This window comes from Electrophorus electricus, chromosome 3 (genome assembly GCF_013358815.1).
Source record: "Electrophorus electricus isolate fEleEle1 chromosome 3, fEleEle1.pri, whole genome shotgun sequence".
NCBI classification, from domain to species: domain Eukaryota; kingdom Metazoa; phylum Chordata; class Actinopteri; order Gymnotiformes; family Gymnotidae; genus Electrophorus; species Electrophorus electricus.
In genome coordinates, this window is record NC_049537.1 from 16,775,635 (window position 1) to 16,795,039 (window position 19,405).

The window sequence follows — 19,405 nt, forward strand, 5'->3', positions numbered from 1 at the left end:
GAAGAGCTCAGGCTAAAAGCATCACACCATCATGCCAAGCTTGGAACAAACAGTCCACCTAAGGTGGTCAGTTAAGTGTAATCTCAGTCAGGAAGGCCTCCAGAGTGGTTTATAGAAAATCATTCGCATTAAAACTGACATTTCCTATCTGCCACTTGTCCCCCACTATAAAACTCACTGGAAGTGGGACCGGCTTTTTCTTTTTTGGCTATGATGTAATTTCATTCAGTGTAAAACTGGAACACAAAGGCTCAAGAGTAAAAGGTTTCAAACTGTTGTATTTAAGGACATTTTCAGACTTTAATACATTGACAAAGTCAGGCCTATCTATGTGTGGCCACAGTGTCATACAGTTTGGAATGGCAAATACCTAGCAAGGTAATTCAGGTCTTTCTTATATTTAAAATCTGTGAACATGCAAAAGCAACAATTATTTAACACTGGATCATCCTATTTTATGTGGATCGTGTGCTGATCAATTTTTTTCAAGTTGATCAAATTCCTACAAAAACACTAACTGAAAGCAATGGCCAGAAATGCCTGACATGGCCCCATGGCCTCTCTAGTATTACCTCTAATACAGCATGCTAAAAAGCATGCATTTTATTTCTGTAGTTGTCACCTGAACGCCTTTGTCAGCACAATACTAGAGCTTCTAGAGTCAAGCTTTGAATTTCAAAAAACCTTTTTGGCTGTTCCCTTAAAGTAGACCTTGTTCATAGGTGTACAGTCAAGACTAGTTTCGACATTTAAACTCTGCCTCCTTAGCCATAACTGGCCTCGGATCCTACTTACTACTTATATGTACAGTATAACAAGTAAGAATATGAGCTGCCACCTTGCCATCTACTGGTGGAAAGGTATCATATCAAATTCTCAGCACCGTATTACACAGTCAGTCAAGTTCCCTTGAAGAACAAAGGAACAGAGTACAACTTGCAGAAAACATTGTTTCTGTTCCTCAGTGCTTTAAATCCATGAGGTGCCAGCCAAAAGCAGTGTAAAGGTAATTACAGTCCTCATTAACATCTTAAAAACACATTAAAAGCACAGTCAGGCCAAGTAAATCTACAGTTTGTGGGATTCCTAGTGTTTATTAAGGCAGAGTCCTTTCCCCACTGTTCTGCCATGGCATCACTGTCCCGTCAAAGATCCATCAACATCCGTGCTTTGAGGTGTTTGATTTTGAGGGAATAGTACTCCTCCTGCAGCTGTAACACCCGCTCTTGTCGACGAAGAACAGAGAGCTCCAGGTCTCTCTTTTCTGCAGATGGCGACGTAGAGCACGGGGGACTCACTGGTGCAGTGTCCTGGCTATTATTACTCATGTGGTTGTCGGGTAATTCAGTGCGTGTGACTGGAGCAACCGGGGCCAGAAGATATTTCACTTCCACTTGCTCTTCTTCTTCTTCTTGAAAGGTTGTACTCTCTTCTTCTAATCTGGAGAGGGTTGAGGAGATATTTTTACAGTTTATGATAATGTTTGTTAATGGGATAATATCTCTGTAATAGCCTAATATATATATATATATATATATATATATATATATATATATATATATATATATATATATATATACACATACATACATATACATATATACACACACACACACACACTAACTATGTGGCGGTTATTATTAAAACATTTTTTGAGTTAGAATTTTTGTTAAAGATCATGGATCATCAGGGATATCCATAATCTTTTAAGAGTCCATAAGAATTAAAAGATTTACCTGCCCTTAAGCTCAGCCTCTTTTCTCTGTAGTTTGAGAATTTCAATCACAAGTTTAGTCACTGGGTTGATGAGTTCTGCAACAAGAAAAAAAAAAATCAAGACCAAGAGGAAACGGTTGTGGTTAAATAGCCTTCGATTTGTCCAGCCCTTCAGAGATGACTAGTCATGCAATTTTATTCTGGGGCTATATTGTTGAAAAAGGACAACTCAGATACTGACTATTCAGCTGCCAAACACAAACACCTTCTCACCTGCTAGTTCTTTACCTGAGAGGGATTTGTGGGTCACCATGGCCTCCTTGGCTTTGGCTAACTCTACAAACCAGTGTCTCTCGCACTCCTTGCCAGTACGGGGCACATCAGGGTAGGCGGTGGAGATTTCCTCAGCGATCTCATCCCAAGCCCACCTCCGGGTAGTGGCCAGCTCACGACATGAGTGCCGGCCAGTCAGCACATCCTCTCTCCTGGTCTTCACGAGCTGCACAAGCAGCAGCTTCTGCTCTGTCGACCAGTTTGGTTTTCTGGGCCTCATCGCCATTTCGTACTGTTCAGCAGGAAGGCAGATCGACAGCATGAAACGGGTTAGCTGACAACCAACTAAACTGCCAGACAACGCTGCAAGTTACCCTTATGCTCCACTGACATCTAGACTGTTTTCATTAATTACAATACAAATTTAAAGCAGCCATTTCTGATTCCTTGGCCTAATGACATTTTTTTAGGCTGAGCACCTAGTTTTGTTTGGAATCCTGACAGTACAAAGCTAACGTCTTTCTGTTTCCAGTGTTACTTCATGCATTAATGCAACAATATACAATAAATCAGTAATATGTGTTGTATAATTACTTCTATGACTGTTTTAGTATTTTTTGTGTCTTAAAGCAACAATTCACACTGAAAAACCTGATTTTTACACACACACACACACACACACACACACAGCGGGTGAATTAAGTATTGAACAGAAAATGAGAAATGACACAGGGAAAAAGTTTGGAACACACGAAGAAAGAGAGGTGCAAAAAGCCATGGAAAGTCATGACACCAGCTGAAATCTATCAGTAATTAGAAAGCAATCCTGCCACTTAGTGCATATTAATAATTAATATCAGATGGTTTAACTAATGGTCTATAAAAAGATGTCTCATTACCAAGGTGCCACACAAGAAACATCTCATGATGGGTAAAACCAGCGAGCTCTCCCAAGACATTTGCAACCTTATTGTTGCAAAACATACTGATGGCATTGGTTACAGAAGAATTTCTAAACTACTGAAGGTTCCAGTGAGCACTGTTGAGGCCATAATCCAGAAGTGGAAAGAACAACATTTCACCATAAACTGGCCACGACCAGGTGCTCCTTGCAAGATTTCAGACAGAGGAGTGAAAAGAATCATCAGAAGACTTGTCCAAGAGCCAAGGACCACCTGTAGAGAGCTACAGAAAGACCTGGAATCAGCAGGTACAATTGTTTCAAAGAAAACAATAAGTAATGCACTCAACCTCCATGGCCTGTATGCATGCTCACCACGCAAGACTCCATCACTGAAGAAAAAGCATGTTGAAGTGCGTGTAAAGTTTGCTCAACAACATTTAGACAAGCCTGTGAAATACTGGGAGAATATAGTCTGGTCAGATGGGACCAAAATTGAACTCTTTGGATGACATAATACACACCATGTTTGGAGATCAAAACGCACTGCACATCACCCCAAAAATACCATACCAACAGTGAAGTTTGGAGGTGGGATCAGCATGGTGTGGGGTTGCCTTTCAGCATACGGCACTGACACGCTTCATATAATTGAAGGAACGATGAATGGACAATTGTACAGAGACATTCTTGATAAAAATTTGCTGCCATCTACCAGGCTGAAGATGAAACAAGGGTGTACATTTCAGCAAGACAATGATCCCAAACACACAGCCAAGGAAACTCTCAACTGGTTTCGGACAAAGAAAATAAAGCTGCTAGAATGGTCCAGCCAATCACCTGACCTGAATCCAATTGAAAATCTATGGAAGGAACTAAAGCTCAGAGTTCATAGAAGGAGCCCACAGAATCTTCAGGATTTGAAGAGTGCTTGTGTTGAAGAATGGGCCAAAATCACACCTGAGCAATGCATGCGACTAATTTCTCCATACAGGAGGCGTCTTGAAGCTGCAATCACGAACATAGGATTTTGTTCAAAGTATTAAATAAATTTCAGTAAGCATGTTCAATATTTTCTCCCTGTGTCATTTCTCATTATTACACATAATTTATGGACATCTATGGTTTGATTTCTTTGCATGTGTGGATTGGATGGGTTGTTACCAACACCTGGTGAGAATTTCATGTCAATAACACCTTTATATTTACTTAGAAAATATATTTACTTAGAAAATTGGTGACGTGTTAAAATACTTATTTCACCTGATGTGTGTGTGTGTGTGTGTGTGTGTGTGTGTGTGTGTGTGTGTGTGTGTGTGTGTATATATATATATATATATATATATATATATATATATATATATATATAAAATTACACTAAACTTGCATTCAGTGAGGCTGAAAACGAAAAAGAAATGTTCCTAATTATTAGGCCACCCCTCCTAATTATTGAGTTCAAGTGTTTCAGCCACACCCAATGGTATCAGAAGCATAAAATGAAGAACACAGCCATGCAGTCTCCATAGACAATCTGTGGAAAAACTGACATTAGACACAGCATTGCCATAAAATGCCACCCTTCAACGTATAAAATGTCTGCCTCACTAGACCAGTCACTCACTACAGAGTTCTACACTGCTTATAGAAGCAACATCAGCACAAAAACTGTGTCAGGAGCCTCATGAACTGGGTTTCCACGGTCAAGCTGAAGCACAAACGCCTAAAATATCTATGCCAATGCCAAGCATCAGCTGGTATACAACATGTCACCACTGGACTGTGGCGCTGTGGAAATTCTGAAGTGATCAATCATGCTTCACTCTCTGGAAAATCTGATGTGTGAATCATAGTTTGGCAGATGCCAGGAGAACACTACCTATCAGAAAGCATAGTGCCAACAGTGAAGTTTGGTATAGGAAGGATAATGGTCTGGAGCTGTGAGTCATGGTTTGGCCAACACCCCTTAGTTCCAGTGATGGGTAATGTTAATACTATGGTTGTATACCACACACAAGATGTTTTAAACAATGATATACTTCCAAATTTTTGGCACCAATTTGAGGAAGGCCTTTTTCTGTTTGTGTAGGACTACGCCCCTGCACCAACTAAGTACCTAAAAAAGAGTGTTACCCTAGTGTGGTGCAGATGGGTGTTACATCAACCAGGATCAATAAATCCTCAACAGGCCTTTCCTAGGTTCGGTGGGATCGCAAAAATAAAACAATCATCAGCGCAATTAAAATTCTGTAACTCAGCAAAGCACTAGCATGACAATGAGGATTTCTATTAAAAAAAACATGGCTCAGTCAGCATGTTAGCCAACACATAAGATACACTGCACAAACTCACTTTGGTAAATTTACATATACATATGAAATAAAAGACTCACCATTGTTAGCAAAAAATATCTGCTTAGCTATTGAACTTTACTTAAAACAAGAATAAAAGTAATAAGCAGAATAAACACCCCCCCACCCCACCACTGAATAGTTTTTATTACCTACAAAAACATTCAACCCAATATACTATGGGTATTTGGCTTATTATCTGTATTTCTGTATCGTAACAACATCCAAATAACTCAACAGCATCACAGGCTAGTCAAAAGGCTAACAAGGAAACTTACCATGGCTAAACGCAGTAATAACTTCGGGGTAAGAGCGCTAAGCACTCTTCTGATTCTAATTTTATGCACTTTGCTATAAAACAACTCTTTAGCGCACTCTCAAAAGAAAAACATCGATGTGGAGTTTCTCTTCACCCTCATCCATGAAGGGAGAAAAAAAAAGACAATGTGGTGAGGAAAACTTTCACTCACTGAACAGTGGGGGGCACTGTCACTGAATTTAACCATTCCCTCTTATGAGAAATTTAGGTGGGTTACATCCTCCAACCCTAAATCTCATGCATCCTCACATGTAGGAAACTTATCTTAAATTGTTTCAGAGGGCATTAAATAATTAATATTTGGGAAATGGTAAAATGCCTTGTCAAGTCCTCCAAGTATAGACTACATAACCAGGACCAAGGGATTTCCTAAGGATTGGTAAGACAGTCTGTCTGGTGTCATTCTCAATCGTGTGGACCTCCTAGGTTCCAAACCTCCTCCTAGTAACTGAGTGGCTGTAGGTTCAGGTCCCTTTTCCACTCTGTGGCCAAGCTAATCAATATCCATAGGTTCTGCCTTGTCTTCTATGTCTTGACTAACTCTCTGCACTGATGGGGGTGTGATACTGGTTGCATCATCGACTGACTGTTGAACCAGACTGTCCAGTTGATCATCTTGCATAGGCAATACTCAAGGATGATATGCATGGGCTTCCGGGTTTAAGTCAGACTTTACGAATTTCTCATCTCTTGGGAAGGACTCTTCCTTCCACCCAATCTCCATGGCAGACTGAATATCTGATATGTTTGAATCGCCCTCTGAACTGGACTGATCCTCACTGGTGGGAAGTACTTGTTCTCTTCCCACAGGAATTTCAATGGTCATTACCCAGGATGTAGCATGGAGGGGAATGGTACTCAACCATCTTACATACAGGAACTGGTTGTATTTCCTCTACCTCTTCTAGACATTGATTTGGTGGATCAGTCCCCTCTTCTGGCTCAAGTGTCAGAGGACACGTCATACTCCTCAGGGGTCTTGGTTGAGTAGGTTCTACAGCAGGGGTATGAAGAAACCCACAAGGCAACAGCAAATTTCTATGCAGGGTTCTGTCCAGACTTTCTGCACCCACGTAGACTGGACTTTCAGCAATTTGCTTCACAACCCTGTACACACCTCTGTCTGCCAACTTATGCTTACCCTGAAGAGCAACATTTCTCACGAGCACCCGGTCACCTGTTTCTATGGTAGACTCTGTGACTTTGCCATCAAATCTCACTTTATTTGCCTGTGCTGCTTTGTCACTGTGCTCAATGGCCAATTTGTAGCTCTCCTAAAGGCTATGTTGTAATCTCGTCACATATTCTAGATGTGACACTTTTCTGGGATGTTCAGGGGTTATGCCAAAAGCAAGGTCAATTGGAAGGCTTGGCTGTCTACCAAACATAAGATGGTAGGGAGAGAAACCAATTGTGTCATTCTTAGTACAGTTATATGCCTGTACCAGTGGCTGTACATAATCTCAGAGAACTCTGAAAAGTTCCCAACATTTCTAATAGCGTTCTATTGAATCACTCCACAGGGCTGCCACACGGATGGTAGGGCATAGTCCGTGTTTTCTTGATACCCAACATCTAACAGAGGTTCTTGTCCTTGATAATGCAGGATTCAAAGTCACGACCCTGATCACTATGAAACCGCTCCGCATATCCATAATGGACGAAGAAGCTGTTCCACAAGGCCCTTGTAACTGTTTTAGCCCTCTGATCCAGTGTTGGAACAGCAACTGCATATTTTGTAAAATGGTCTGTGATGAGTTTATATATATATATATATATATATATATATATATATATATATATATATATATATATATATATATATATATATATATATATATATATATATAGATAGATAGATAGATAGATAGATAGATAGATAGATAGATAGATAGATAGATAGATAGATAGATAGATAGATAGTGCTCTTTTGACAGATAATCCATACAAACGAGTTCAAGGAAGCAGTTTGTCTTAATGCTTACTAATGGTGCATTTCTCCCTGCCTTTGCCTTGTGCCTAATACACCTTTTGCAGTTCAAAATCCTTTTCCTTACATCTACAGACATCCTGGGCCAATAGAACCTACAGTTCTTTCAATCCCGAGATGACCAGTGGTATCGTGAAGACCCTTAAGAGCCGCATCCCTGAACTTCTTGGGAAAGACAAGTTGGAAGCTGGGTTCTCTTCTGATCATCCACTTACTGTATTCGACTTCATCACTCAGGAGGAGTTGGTCCACTACTCTCAACATTAGCTGGACTTTCCTTTCTTCTCATTGCCTTGCCCTGTATGAAGGCACCTTTCATGATTTAACCATGTCTATCATTCTACTTACTAAAGGATCATTCTGTTGTTCAAGAACCCAATCCTGTCGAGAAATTTGTGATATCTGACCCAGGAAGGAGATCAGAGTGGACAAACTCAACAGGTATAGCATTTGCATCCATTGCAAGACATTCAACAGCAGCAGGTGCATCACAGACATTGTCACCATTGCATGCCTGGAATCTCTGACAATCGACTTTCACAGTAGCTTCGTGAAATATTGGCTCAGCTCCCACTTCCACAAATCGGGTGACAAATCGTTTGACATGATAGTCATCATCAGTTATACAATTGTCTTGCCCATCAGGTGCATGTGGCCTCATAGAAACACCATCAGCATCCTGTTTTTTCTTTCCTGCCCTATACTGGATGGTAAAATTAAAACTGGAAAGGGCTGCAAGCCATCTGTGTCCTGCCACATGCAGCTTTGCAGAGGTCAAAACATAGGTCAAGGGGTTATTGTCCATCGTGACCGTGAACTTTGCACCATAAAGGTAGTCGAAGAACTTGTCAGTCACTGCCCACCTGAAAGCTAGGAGCTCATGTTTGTGTGCAGGATATCTTCTTTCACATTCTGACAACCCACAGCTTGCATAAGCAATAACTCGTAGCTGACCATCTTGTTCCTTATATAATGCTGCACCAAGACCATGTAAACTGGCATCTGTATGGAACATGTATGGCTGCTCTGGATTTTCAAAGCCTAAAACAGAAGCAGAAGTCAGCTTTTCAATCAGAGTTCGAAATGCACTCTCACAATCAACAGTCCACCTCTCATTAAAATGTTGCTTCCAATCAAAAGAAGATGGTACTTTAGACTTAGTACATTTTGGGTTGGGGGACTTCTTTGGGGGAAGATAACCTACACAGTGTGGCCATTTAGAGGTTTGGAGATCTTTGAATAGTCCATCACAAACCTCCTATAACATCCTGCGAACCCTAGGAATGACTTAATCTCTTTAAGGTTGTTCGGTCTTGGCCAGGTAGTAAGGGCAGCGATCTTGCCAGGGTGAGTCCTAACTCCATTTTCAGACACAACATGGCCCAAGTAGTTGACATTTCCTGAAAAAGTGGCATTTGTCTGGAGAGAGTTTCAATCCTAATTCTTTAATCCTTTGTAGGACACGGAAGAGCCACGATCCTCATGCTTTTCCAGTGTGCTTGAGGATACAATAAGATCATCCAAGAATACCAGGGCTTCCTTGAAGTTCATACTCCCCACACACTTTTCCATCACACTTTGAAAAGTGCTTGGAGTATTAGTAACCCCTGTGGCATGCTGCTGAACCCCCAGAAATCCATTGGTGTAACAAAAGCAGTTTTGTGCTTATCCTCTTTTTCATGCTCGACCTGATAATATCCTGACTTAAGATCCATGACTGAGAACCACTTAGATCCACAAAGAGCTAAAAAGGCTTCTTCAATATTTGGTAAGGCATATGGATCTTTAATAGTCTGGTTATTCAACTTCCTATAATCCACAAACAGACTACTACAATGGTGCAAAGGGGCTCTCTGACTATCTGATGATGTTGGCATCACACAGCTCTTGGAGATGGAGTCTCACAGTCTCATAATCCGAAGGATGCATCGGCCTCACTCTCTGCTTGAAAGCAGTAGGACGTGAAAGGCGAATGCAGTGTTTGACATGCGCAAAGGCCTCTGGGATAGAATTTAACGTTGTGGTGATCCTTCTCTTCCACTCCTCAAACAGTGGAGAATAACCAAAGTTGAAGGATATGTCACTTCTCAGGGATCCAGGGTCTTGGGCATGATACTGAACGCATGTAGGAGGAGAAGCCGACTCATCAGGTTGAGGACTGGAAGTGGAGACGGAGAGCAAGGAAGACAATGGCACTGATAGATCTGCAATATTTCTATTGGCAGGGAGTTTGATGTCATGTCCAGTTGTATTCTGCACAAGAATGGGAACCTTAAAGGAAGACTGGGCTGGACTGGAGAGTATGTAACTCCAAAAAAACAATCCACCAGACTGGGTTTAGTGGTTGGTTCTACAAGTAGGGATTCTCCAGATAAGGAGGGAATTTTTTTTGTAAATCATTAATGCTCTCTTTTTGCCGGCTGAAATGGTAACACTCGACTTGCCCTGCAGTTTCACCCTTCCAACTCTCCCACTGTCCCTCTCCTTTCTGTGCCTATGACAGAGATTTCTCACCAGTGATAAATAAAGATGGTTCCCAGCTCTTTGGTGATGCTTTGCATTCTGGCTACTTACACAGGCGTTATACAGAACATCAAGTGTATTTGTTCCTATGTGTGCAGGGGTTTCAAAGCTTGCTTTACAATCTGACACAACTAGAGCTAGAGTGGCTATGTCTTCAGCTCTGCCAGTAACAGACTCAGGGAAGTAGATAGTAAGTCAACATAACCAAGGTATGGCACAATGTGATCTCAGCACCTTCTATTATTAGATTATTCAACTGTAGGATTGGCGGTGATTTTAGGTGAGCGCCATGAAAAGACTGGGAAATTGTGGTCACATGGGAGCCTGCATCAAGGAGGCATTCACAGGGAGTTCCCTCAATAATAATGGAGGTCGTGCACCTTGATCCAACTAGCCCGGTAACAGCCACATCTCTAGATTGCGTCTCTGTGTGTGCATTACATCCAGCCCTCAATAGTTCTTGCGATGGAGTGGGACTCTTAATTGAAGTCTGGTTCTCAATATGTCCCTCTATTGCTGGCCATGTCTCATTTTCCATTCCTCTTGCCTAACCCTTAGTTCTCTGTATTTCTTGTCCACCAAAGCTTTGTTTCTAGAGTTCTCACACTGTCTTGCTATGTGACCATCACCGCATTTACAACAGAACCAAGCATTAGGCTGCGGCTGAGGTTCAATTGCTGTCTGATGCACTTGGATGTCTGCATTTGGATGTCTGTTTCTGCACTTACTCCTAGCTTTACTGGATGCACACCTTGACTCCTTCTTAGATTTTTTGGAACTCAGCTGCATCTTCCGTGACTTGTTTTTCTCAGTTCCTCTGCTTCTGCCATGTAAGCCTGCAGAACACTAGCACGCATATCAAAATGTGAGGTGAATTCCGTCACCGAATGGATATTTAAGGTTGGCTTGACTTTTGACCTACCCATGTGTCGCTGTAATCTATATTCTTCTGTATGCAGCTTTAGCAAAAGCTCTGCAAAATCAGGGGGATCATCAGTCCTTGACTCAAGCTGTAAACCTAAAAGCAATGACTGGTCCCAACAACCACATACAAACTGCCTAAGCAACGTTCCGTTACATCTGCTGCTTTTATACCATTTCTTTTTACAGCAGAACTGAGAAGTATTTGGAGTCTCTGAAGAGTTTTAATGAGTGTTGAGAAATCTGAAAAATTTCATCTCCAGCCTCCACAAGGCCATATGCTGAATCCAGAAGCTTCACATACTCATGAGGACATGCTTCACATACTCATGAGGACTTCCTGCGCTGTACGTCCTAAGGCAGGCAATCCTGAAACAACAACTCAACATGGAGAGACCAAGTTTCAAAATTTGCTTCTCCAGGGGGTTTTGGGACACACCCTGAGAATGACCTTAACCATTTAGACCCTTGGTTATTTGCCGAAGCCTAATTTTTGATCACATGCTCCACTACTATGCTTTGTACTTCAGGTGGCGTGAGGACATGGATTGAGACAGAAAGAACAGTGTTTCTGGTGGCTAAGGTCTATTTTGGCAATTTGAGGCAGACAGCAATAAACTGCTTGAACTGAAGGGAGCTGTTCTACGTTCTTTGTGGTTTTGCGCAGGACCGGTGTCTAGGTAGTGTCTGAATCATCACTGTCTGGGTCAGACTCTGAACCATCATGCTCATCAGGATGGCCTGTGGTCAGTGAGATGTGCACTGCAACCTTCACTAGTACTCTAATGTTGTCAACTAGCCATTTCACTGATGTGTTAGCTACATTAGTTATATAGCAAGAAAAGTCAGGCTGTAAGAATGCTATGGCTCCTTAGCATCAAACTCAACAATGGCACTGTAATTCCCTGAACCTGCTTTTCCCACCATTACTATTTTTGTCACTGTCCCATACTTCCCAAAAGAGGCAACTATGTCATCATCAATATCGGTATCAGAGATATTACATACTAATAAAGACTTCTGTGCACATACCCCAAACTTCAGTTCAATATCCATTTGTGTTAAATCCCTCAAAATCCTGCTAATGGGACAAAATCAGCTTTGCAAAAAACAAACAATTAAACAAAAGGCAACATTCAGCTCTCAAAATTCAATTTCAAGATTTATAATACTCAGTAAATACAAAATAAATCCTCCTGGCTGGCTCACCACTTTTTTTGCGAGTAACCCTAGTGTGGTGCAGATGAGAGTTGCATCAACCAGGATGAGTAATCCTCAATGGGCCCTTCCTAGGTTCGGTGGGAGGGTTTAAACAATGAAGATGCAAGTCTGGATTTAACAGATGTATTAAGACATCAATAGCAACTATACAATTTTTTTAAAAAAGGAACAAAAGAAATAAGTTGCTACCTGGGTAGTCGTATCCTTTTGTCCGTGCACATTTCAAGTTCAGTCCTTTTTAACTGCAGTCTCTGCAGTCTTATGTTCAAACGTGTGTGTACGTGTGTGTGCATATGTCCAGCAAAAAAACTTGCGCGATCGTTGATCTCTGTCTTTCCTAAGACTCCTGCGGTCTATGGAGCTAGATGGCACAGGACCAACGAGTTCACAGCTTCACTGGCTTGCCATATCTCTCTGAATCCAAATTCGAATCCCCCAAATGAAATCTGTCCAAAAAAAAAAAAAAAAGTCTGCATAGTGCAGAAAGAAATGTTACACATCACCCTCAAAGCCATTCATCACAACTAAAATTCTACAACTAGAATTAAAACTGCAAACATACTGCAGTGTGCCTGTTTGTCAAATAACAGATGGATTAAAAGAAATTTTCCCATAGCACTTGCTAATGTTGCTAACCCCTGATTACCTGAGTGTAATACAATTGTAACTTTGCACTTTTCCTCACATTATTCATGAGTCAATAAGATGAAGTTCATCTTACATACATTCAACTAACAAATAGTGTTAATGATATAGTGGATCCTGCAGAAAGTAAAGCCAGTAACTTTCTAGAAAATTATATCTATTATATTACATCAGCTGTTAGCTGAAACACAACTTAGCATAATTGTTTTTTACATACTTACATTTCTCTCATCTGCAGTTTAGCCATGGACAGTTGGTAGTCCCTGTTTTAGTAAAGGTTTCGTTGCCAGTCCTGCATTGTATTGACCCTGGCTGGAAAAGTAGTCAGATACAAAGTGGTTAGCAGATATGTACTGGTTTTGCCCACTGTAGCTAGGACAATGCCATCAGAAATTGCTCTTCTGTCCTCTGAGGCTGGGTGTGATGTAGTTATTTGTGCTGGTCTGTGCAAACAACAGAGCAGTTCCTGCGCTTAGCTCTCAGCTTCAGCATATTGCTAATGGGTTCTGGAGCTTGCAGGGAAAAAAACATCGCATGGTCTCAAAGATATACTCAGAATGCAGTGGGGGTGGGGGTATAAATCTAATGACTCCCTTAGTGATGAGCATATCAGAGCCATATCTGAACAACTTGTTTTATCCCATATTTTCTTTCGGTTTCTCAAAAACTGACTGGGTTGTCTTATTTCAGTTTGTGGATTGGTAGGCACTCCAGGTACCTAAATTTATGTGCAAAAGAGAAAGTGATTTTTTTTTCCATGTAACCTTCAAAATAAACCAAATTGTTAAATTAAAACATTTGTTTCACTTAACAGAGAACACAAACATCTGTAACGGGCATATTATTTGAGGAAACACATAAAACCTGAACCTGTGTAATACCATTTCTTACCGCACACTGCATTATAGATAATGACTGAAAAAACTGTAATTCATAGTCATACAAACAACAAGCTGCAGAAATGAGCTCATTACATTTCTGGAAACAAACAGTTCATGCATGTCATCATCTATAACTCCACTGTCCTCTGCCCAGCTTTCAAAGAACCACTGGACACAGACTGCACATGGAAGCTACTCCTCTGTGAACTCGAGGTCCTTTCTGTCCCCATATGAATGCTAGCAGACTGCACAAGCTTCCAGGTCCCTTTTTTGGTTTTCTTCTCCTTAGATTTTTGCTTTTCCCCTTGATCTTTCCATTTTCTGTGATGAAACAAAAATAGTCATCACTGGTCTAATTACACTAACAATTGTGTAGGACTTTAGCCTAGCAAAGTGCAGCAACTCGACATGGCAGATTCCACAAGTGGACAGATGATGTCTGGAGGAATGTTGAGCCATGCTGTCTGGATAGCCACCCACAGCTCTGTGGTATGTGTAGGTTCAGGATCTCGGGTGCAAACGGACCTCTCCAATACATCCAATAAATGATCTATTGGGCTCATGTGGGGTGAACAGGTCAACCGCATAATTCGTCTGAACTCTTCAGAACACTCCTCAAACCAACTGTGGACACCTTGGACCCGATGGTACGGGGCATTATCCTGCTGGAATATCCGATCATTGTGGGGGTACATGACGTCCCTGAAGGGCCGCAAATGGTCACCAAGCAGTGAAACGTAGCAGGCACTGGTTTAAGTTGTGTGTTTGGGTGAACCAGTGGACCCAACCCATGCCATGACGACAAACCCCACACCGGTATGAAGCTCCCACCAGCCCCAACAGTGCCTTGTTGACTACTCGGGTCCATGGCTTCATGTGGTCTTCGCCACACACAAACCCTACAATCAGCCTGAAACAAGTGGTACCATGACTCATCGGGCCACACCACATGTTGCCAGTCCTCTAGGGTCCAGTTAGCAACCACACAAGTACAACTGAATTGCTGTGTCCGTTGTTGTGATATTAACAGAGGAATTCTTGTAGGTATTCTACTTCCATATTCCATGGATGCTAAATAACTCACAACTTGTACATCATCACCACCATCAAGTGGAGGATGACATGGGAGGGTCTACTGGGTCCGATGAACTCTCTTGAAAGGAACTCTCAGATGTTTGAGATGGCATGAAAAGATTCTCATTGATCTTGGTGGGGTTGAATGGGTATATCCCTGACCCTTGTAAACCTGAGCATTCAAAAGGTGTAGAAGTTTTCACCAAAGCCTTTGAAAACAATGGCATGAACAATGCCCTGTCAAGCAGTTTCCCTTCTATCTCTCAATGGATCCTTCGTCCCTTGAACTGTCAGTAGTTTTAAGCTCTTTAACAGTTGAGTTGTGTGAGGGGATAAGCTAAATACATGGACATTTTTCTCTTTCATTGCATTTTAAAGTTGATGAAGTACACATAAATGCCGTGACCTTCAACAGGGAGCAAATGGGGCAGTGAACCATTCTGGGAAGCCTTCACAGAAATCCCTTCCCCCATCCTGTGAACAAGGCAATGCTTATCCACTCATTTTTTTCTGATAAAAGCTATTCTTGGGAGCACCAATGATTCATTCAATCTCCCTTAGTCTGCTTGCATTTGAATTTTATCATTGTGGGCCCATAGCCACCAGCAGCCCTGATGCTGGTGGTGATTTCACCTTTCTCTCCACCACTGACCTCAAAGCAGAGGCCAACTTTGGCAACAAGTCTGGTGATCAGGATGTGATCCTGGAGCCTTGTTTCTTCACAATCCCAGACATTTTCCAACCCCAGGTTGTTAATCATGCCCTTATCATTTTTGAAGCCATTTCTTTCAACCTAAACTGCAAGATTGCATCTGAGAGTGCCTCTAGTTTGTGTACACTAAAACATTTGAAACTATTTATAGCTAGCCTTTTTGTATTTTCAATGAAATCTTTTATTCCTTTTTTCTCAGCAAATTGGTAGGCCAGTATTGAATGACCTCCATCCTCAAGGGGAAATAACATTTTCCCCGCTTGTAATCAACTCCCCTAGTTTTGCTTCATCCTCCACATGGACGGATTTCTTCCAATCATATGATCTCCCTTGACTATCTCCCTTTGTTCTGCACTGAAGCGCGAATTTTAGAATGTTCTAAGCCCTGGCTATCATGCTCACCTGAGGGACCTCACCATACTCAATGATTGGTCTATACTCTTTTATGGCTCCCTCTCATCCTAACCTTCTTCCACTGATTTGTGGCCTTCCCTGAGTTTTGCATTTTGATTCTGTGTCTGGATTTCTTTCCCCATCTTTGCCATCATCTGATATAGGCTACATTCAACTGAATTAATCAATGTATAAAATAAGGTAGAAAGATTTTATCTAATTGCTAAAAATATTTGGCAACATTGTACTGAAGGGCACTGTTTAGAAAGCTACATGACACCTATTTAAGTTATCTGGGTCTACATTAGTGAAGGTAAAATATAGTCTATATTCACAGACCGAACTACCGCCTACAGAGTGCATAACCAATGATACTCAGTGATAAGAGTAATAAGAAATTATACTAAAAAAATCAAATTAATTATATTGGAACCGCGACACCAGTGGGAGGAACCGTGACATGAGGACAAAATGAAGAGGGAGAAAATATTAGACATGAGTGAACACCCAAAGTTGTATGAAAAAGAGTGTCCATTTCTACTGAATATTTCAATACAATGTCCAAGTATATAGCATTTTGTTTGCTGGTGATGTTCACCAGCAATAACTTGAGCACATACCCAGAATACCCTTAATTGGAAGAACCGATAATTAATTATTTTGATAAGACTAATAGTAAATAATAAATTAGGTGTGATTAAATAAATAATAACATTTCACTCAAACATCACCCATAAAAATGCATTCCACTCCTCCTCCGCTTGACAAAGCACGTCACCAGAATGCATTGCTGTCACTTAAAATGTACTAAGATGGCGATCACAGGACCCTTTTTAAATTCTCCGAACTGTGCTTTTTCATAGTCATCTGTGGAGCACCACACACTGTGAATGAAGCGAGCTCCTTTAGCTTGCATAACACACTTCTTGTTTAAACTATGTGGTTAAGTTATAAAGGTGTCAATTTTTGTCATAAGTTCAGAGAAAGAGTGCCACACCTCATCCACTACTGACCAATCAAGGTCAAGCATGCTTTTCCTCTACTGATCCAAAACAGAGGAAAAGCTAGTTTGGGCCTTTATTTCAGTCTACTTTTGCGATGCTGCACACCTCACATTTAAAAAGGTGTCATGCAAATGCTCTTTAATAGACCACTGAAGACATGTCATTTTTCTGTCATCAGCACCATGCTTTCATGCCCATATTAATGTACTCTGGGATTTTTTCAATGAGAGAAAAATTTTTTTTTAATTGTCTCTCATGATCTGTGGTAAACATAAATGTTCCAAATTTTATAAATGTTGTTCCATGTACCTTTTTCATCACTAGAGTATCACTAGATCACTAGATCATTTAAATTATGAGGTTGTTAAAGAGTCAAAAAGTTTTATTTGCTGCAAGTAACCTAACACTACAGTGCACTGATGTTCTAAGAAACTTCTGTTATTGTAGTTTCGTCACTAATTTGTTTTTTTTATTCTTTCAGTTAGGCTTTTCAAACTACAGCTTTGTCAAACCAGCTTCTATTTAGCTTACAGTTGTTAGTTATCAGTCATAAGTTAGTTAGCTGGGGATACTTACTATGTAATATATGATGGTTAGCAATATAGAACTAGAATGTTTTCAAATCTTTAGCATACATTTATGGTGAAAATTAGTACCAATCACAGATGTGTGCTCCTTTATTGCCAGTGTAAGTAAAATGAGACAAAATATAACAGAGTAAGTAGAGATGGGACAGTAGAGACTACATCAAGGCAAATATTCCATTTATAACACATATTGTAAAAAAGGCAAAAAGTCTATGGGACTATTGTGCTGTAACTTTTGTCATTCAAAAAACACCAAGCAAAATTATACTTTTTTGTTGTTGTTGCATGAGTGGTTTTACCTGCATATTTATAATAATACACAAAGCTATTTCAGGCTCCAGCTCAGGTTTGTTTTTTGTTTTGTTTTGTTTTGTTTTGTTTTTTTTGGATGTGTGCTTATGATTACTGCCACTAAATCTATTGAGCAAAGCTCTTTTAACATACATAAAAGTAACTGTATTCTCTAAAAAAATGAAATAAGTGGAAATCAAAATTTTAGTACTGAATGATATACAGATTAGTACTATTTAGTTTTCAATTTTAAAATTAGGCCTACTTGGAAAGGTTTACTTGAAACAATTATGAAAATGTAAACCTTCACAAACTAGCACCAAGAGGTCAGAATAAAATTGTAATATTACAATAATAAGTTAACAGACAGTTAACTTTTCATGTGTTTTGAAAGTTGAATGATGAGCTTTTGCAAGTTTACTTTAGCATTATGACCGAAAAGATTCACTTTTTGACACTCTAAAGGCTCCTGATTTCCATTACTGTGTATTTTTTATGCAAATGCATATATGTCCTGATAAAAAAAAGGGTTTAAATTACTTCAGACAATACTTGTAATCATGTTTTTGTTTATTTTTGTTAACTTTAATTTTGATTAACAAATTCTGATTAATTAGTTCATGTGTGATTTTTTTAGTAGATAAGTAGCATTTAGTAGTATTCCAACTTAAAATGCAGAATTGTTAGAAAAATTAAGGCAAATATCTCATACAATATTATTATTTTTATTATAAGAAGTCAGTCCTAGTCAGTCATGATTTTACACCTGCTCTAACACGGTTGATTCAGCACTAAACTGTCGAATGCAATGGGCATTCTAGCATTTTACAGAAGACCCAGAAAACGAAAAACTCCAAACTGCACTCATATGGCAGTTCATGACGGGATAAGAGAAACTAATTTCTCATGTTTAGCATGTCACTGGAGCAGTCATATTTCGTCTGTTTTTAGACCACCAGAAAATTTCTATTTTTAACTTTTTTCAGTGTTCTGCTAGTATTGGTTCTCTTATAATCAGTATGTTTGTATTTAATTACTTTGGATAAGGCCCATGCAGCTCAGTAGCTGGCAGCACTGCGACATTAAGATTTTAAAAATGTCCTATTTTTAACAACATTGTTTAATAAAAGCTAAATACAATAGATACATAAATCTAGATTTTCTATTGATCAAAACTATTTTTCCTCATCTCTAAAACAAAAGGTTATTGACAAATCTCAGACCGCCTCTTGGCTACAGCTAGTATGACGCAACATGTTAAAACGTGATGTTTGTTATAAGAATAACTCCTAGCAAGCTAAAATCAATACTAGCAAGCTAATATCAAGTATCCCTAATTTCATTAACTTCTGTTGCTTTCCTACTCCGAGGTAATTGCAAACATGTAAGAACTAAAGACTCACCTCCAAATATTTGTGGCTTTAATTTGATTCTTGTACCTGACATAAAGATTGCAACGAAATAATAGTTTTCGTGGTGATTTTTTTCCCCAGCAGAGTCCTACACATGGGAAGTGACGTTTTGCTTTTTGTAAACGATTTTTCGGCACTTGTAGTTTTTCCCAGTTTTCTCCAACGTAGAAAATTAGTGTAGACTTGTGAATGTA

General features: G+C 40.0%; 1 protein-coding gene across 7 annotated transcripts; it reads right to left on the bottom strand.

Moving 5' to 3' along the window:
• Positions 1–260: 260 nt before the first annotated feature.
• Positions 261–19,399, bottom strand: si:dkey-6e2.2. Of its 7 annotated transcripts, none has more exons than XM_027026295.2 (9): positions 19,203–19,399; positions 13,079–13,169; positions 12,402–12,682; positions 12,201–12,280; positions 10,993–11,043; positions 10,799–10,916; positions 1,990–2,281; positions 1,737–1,812; positions 261–1,440 (listed from the first exon to the last, which is right to left on the bottom strand). In XM_027026295.2, exons 7-9 carry the CDS (start codon positions 2,273–2,275, stop codon positions 1,146–1,148), a joined length of 657 nt encoding a protein of 218 aa, XP_026882096.2. In that variant the 5' UTR covers positions 2,276–2,281; positions 10,799–10,916; positions 10,993–11,043; positions 12,201–12,280; positions 12,402–12,682; positions 13,079–13,169; positions 19,203–19,399; the 3' UTR covers positions 261–1,145. The 7 variants fall into 7 exon arrangements, with proteins under 7 accessions (XP_026882096.2, XP_026882095.2, XP_035380095.1 ...); XM_027026294.2 differs by having other exon boundaries at positions 10,993–11,101; XM_035524202.1 differs by lacking the exons at positions 10,799–10,916; positions 10,993–11,043.
• Positions 19,400–19,405: the final 6 nt, after the last annotated feature.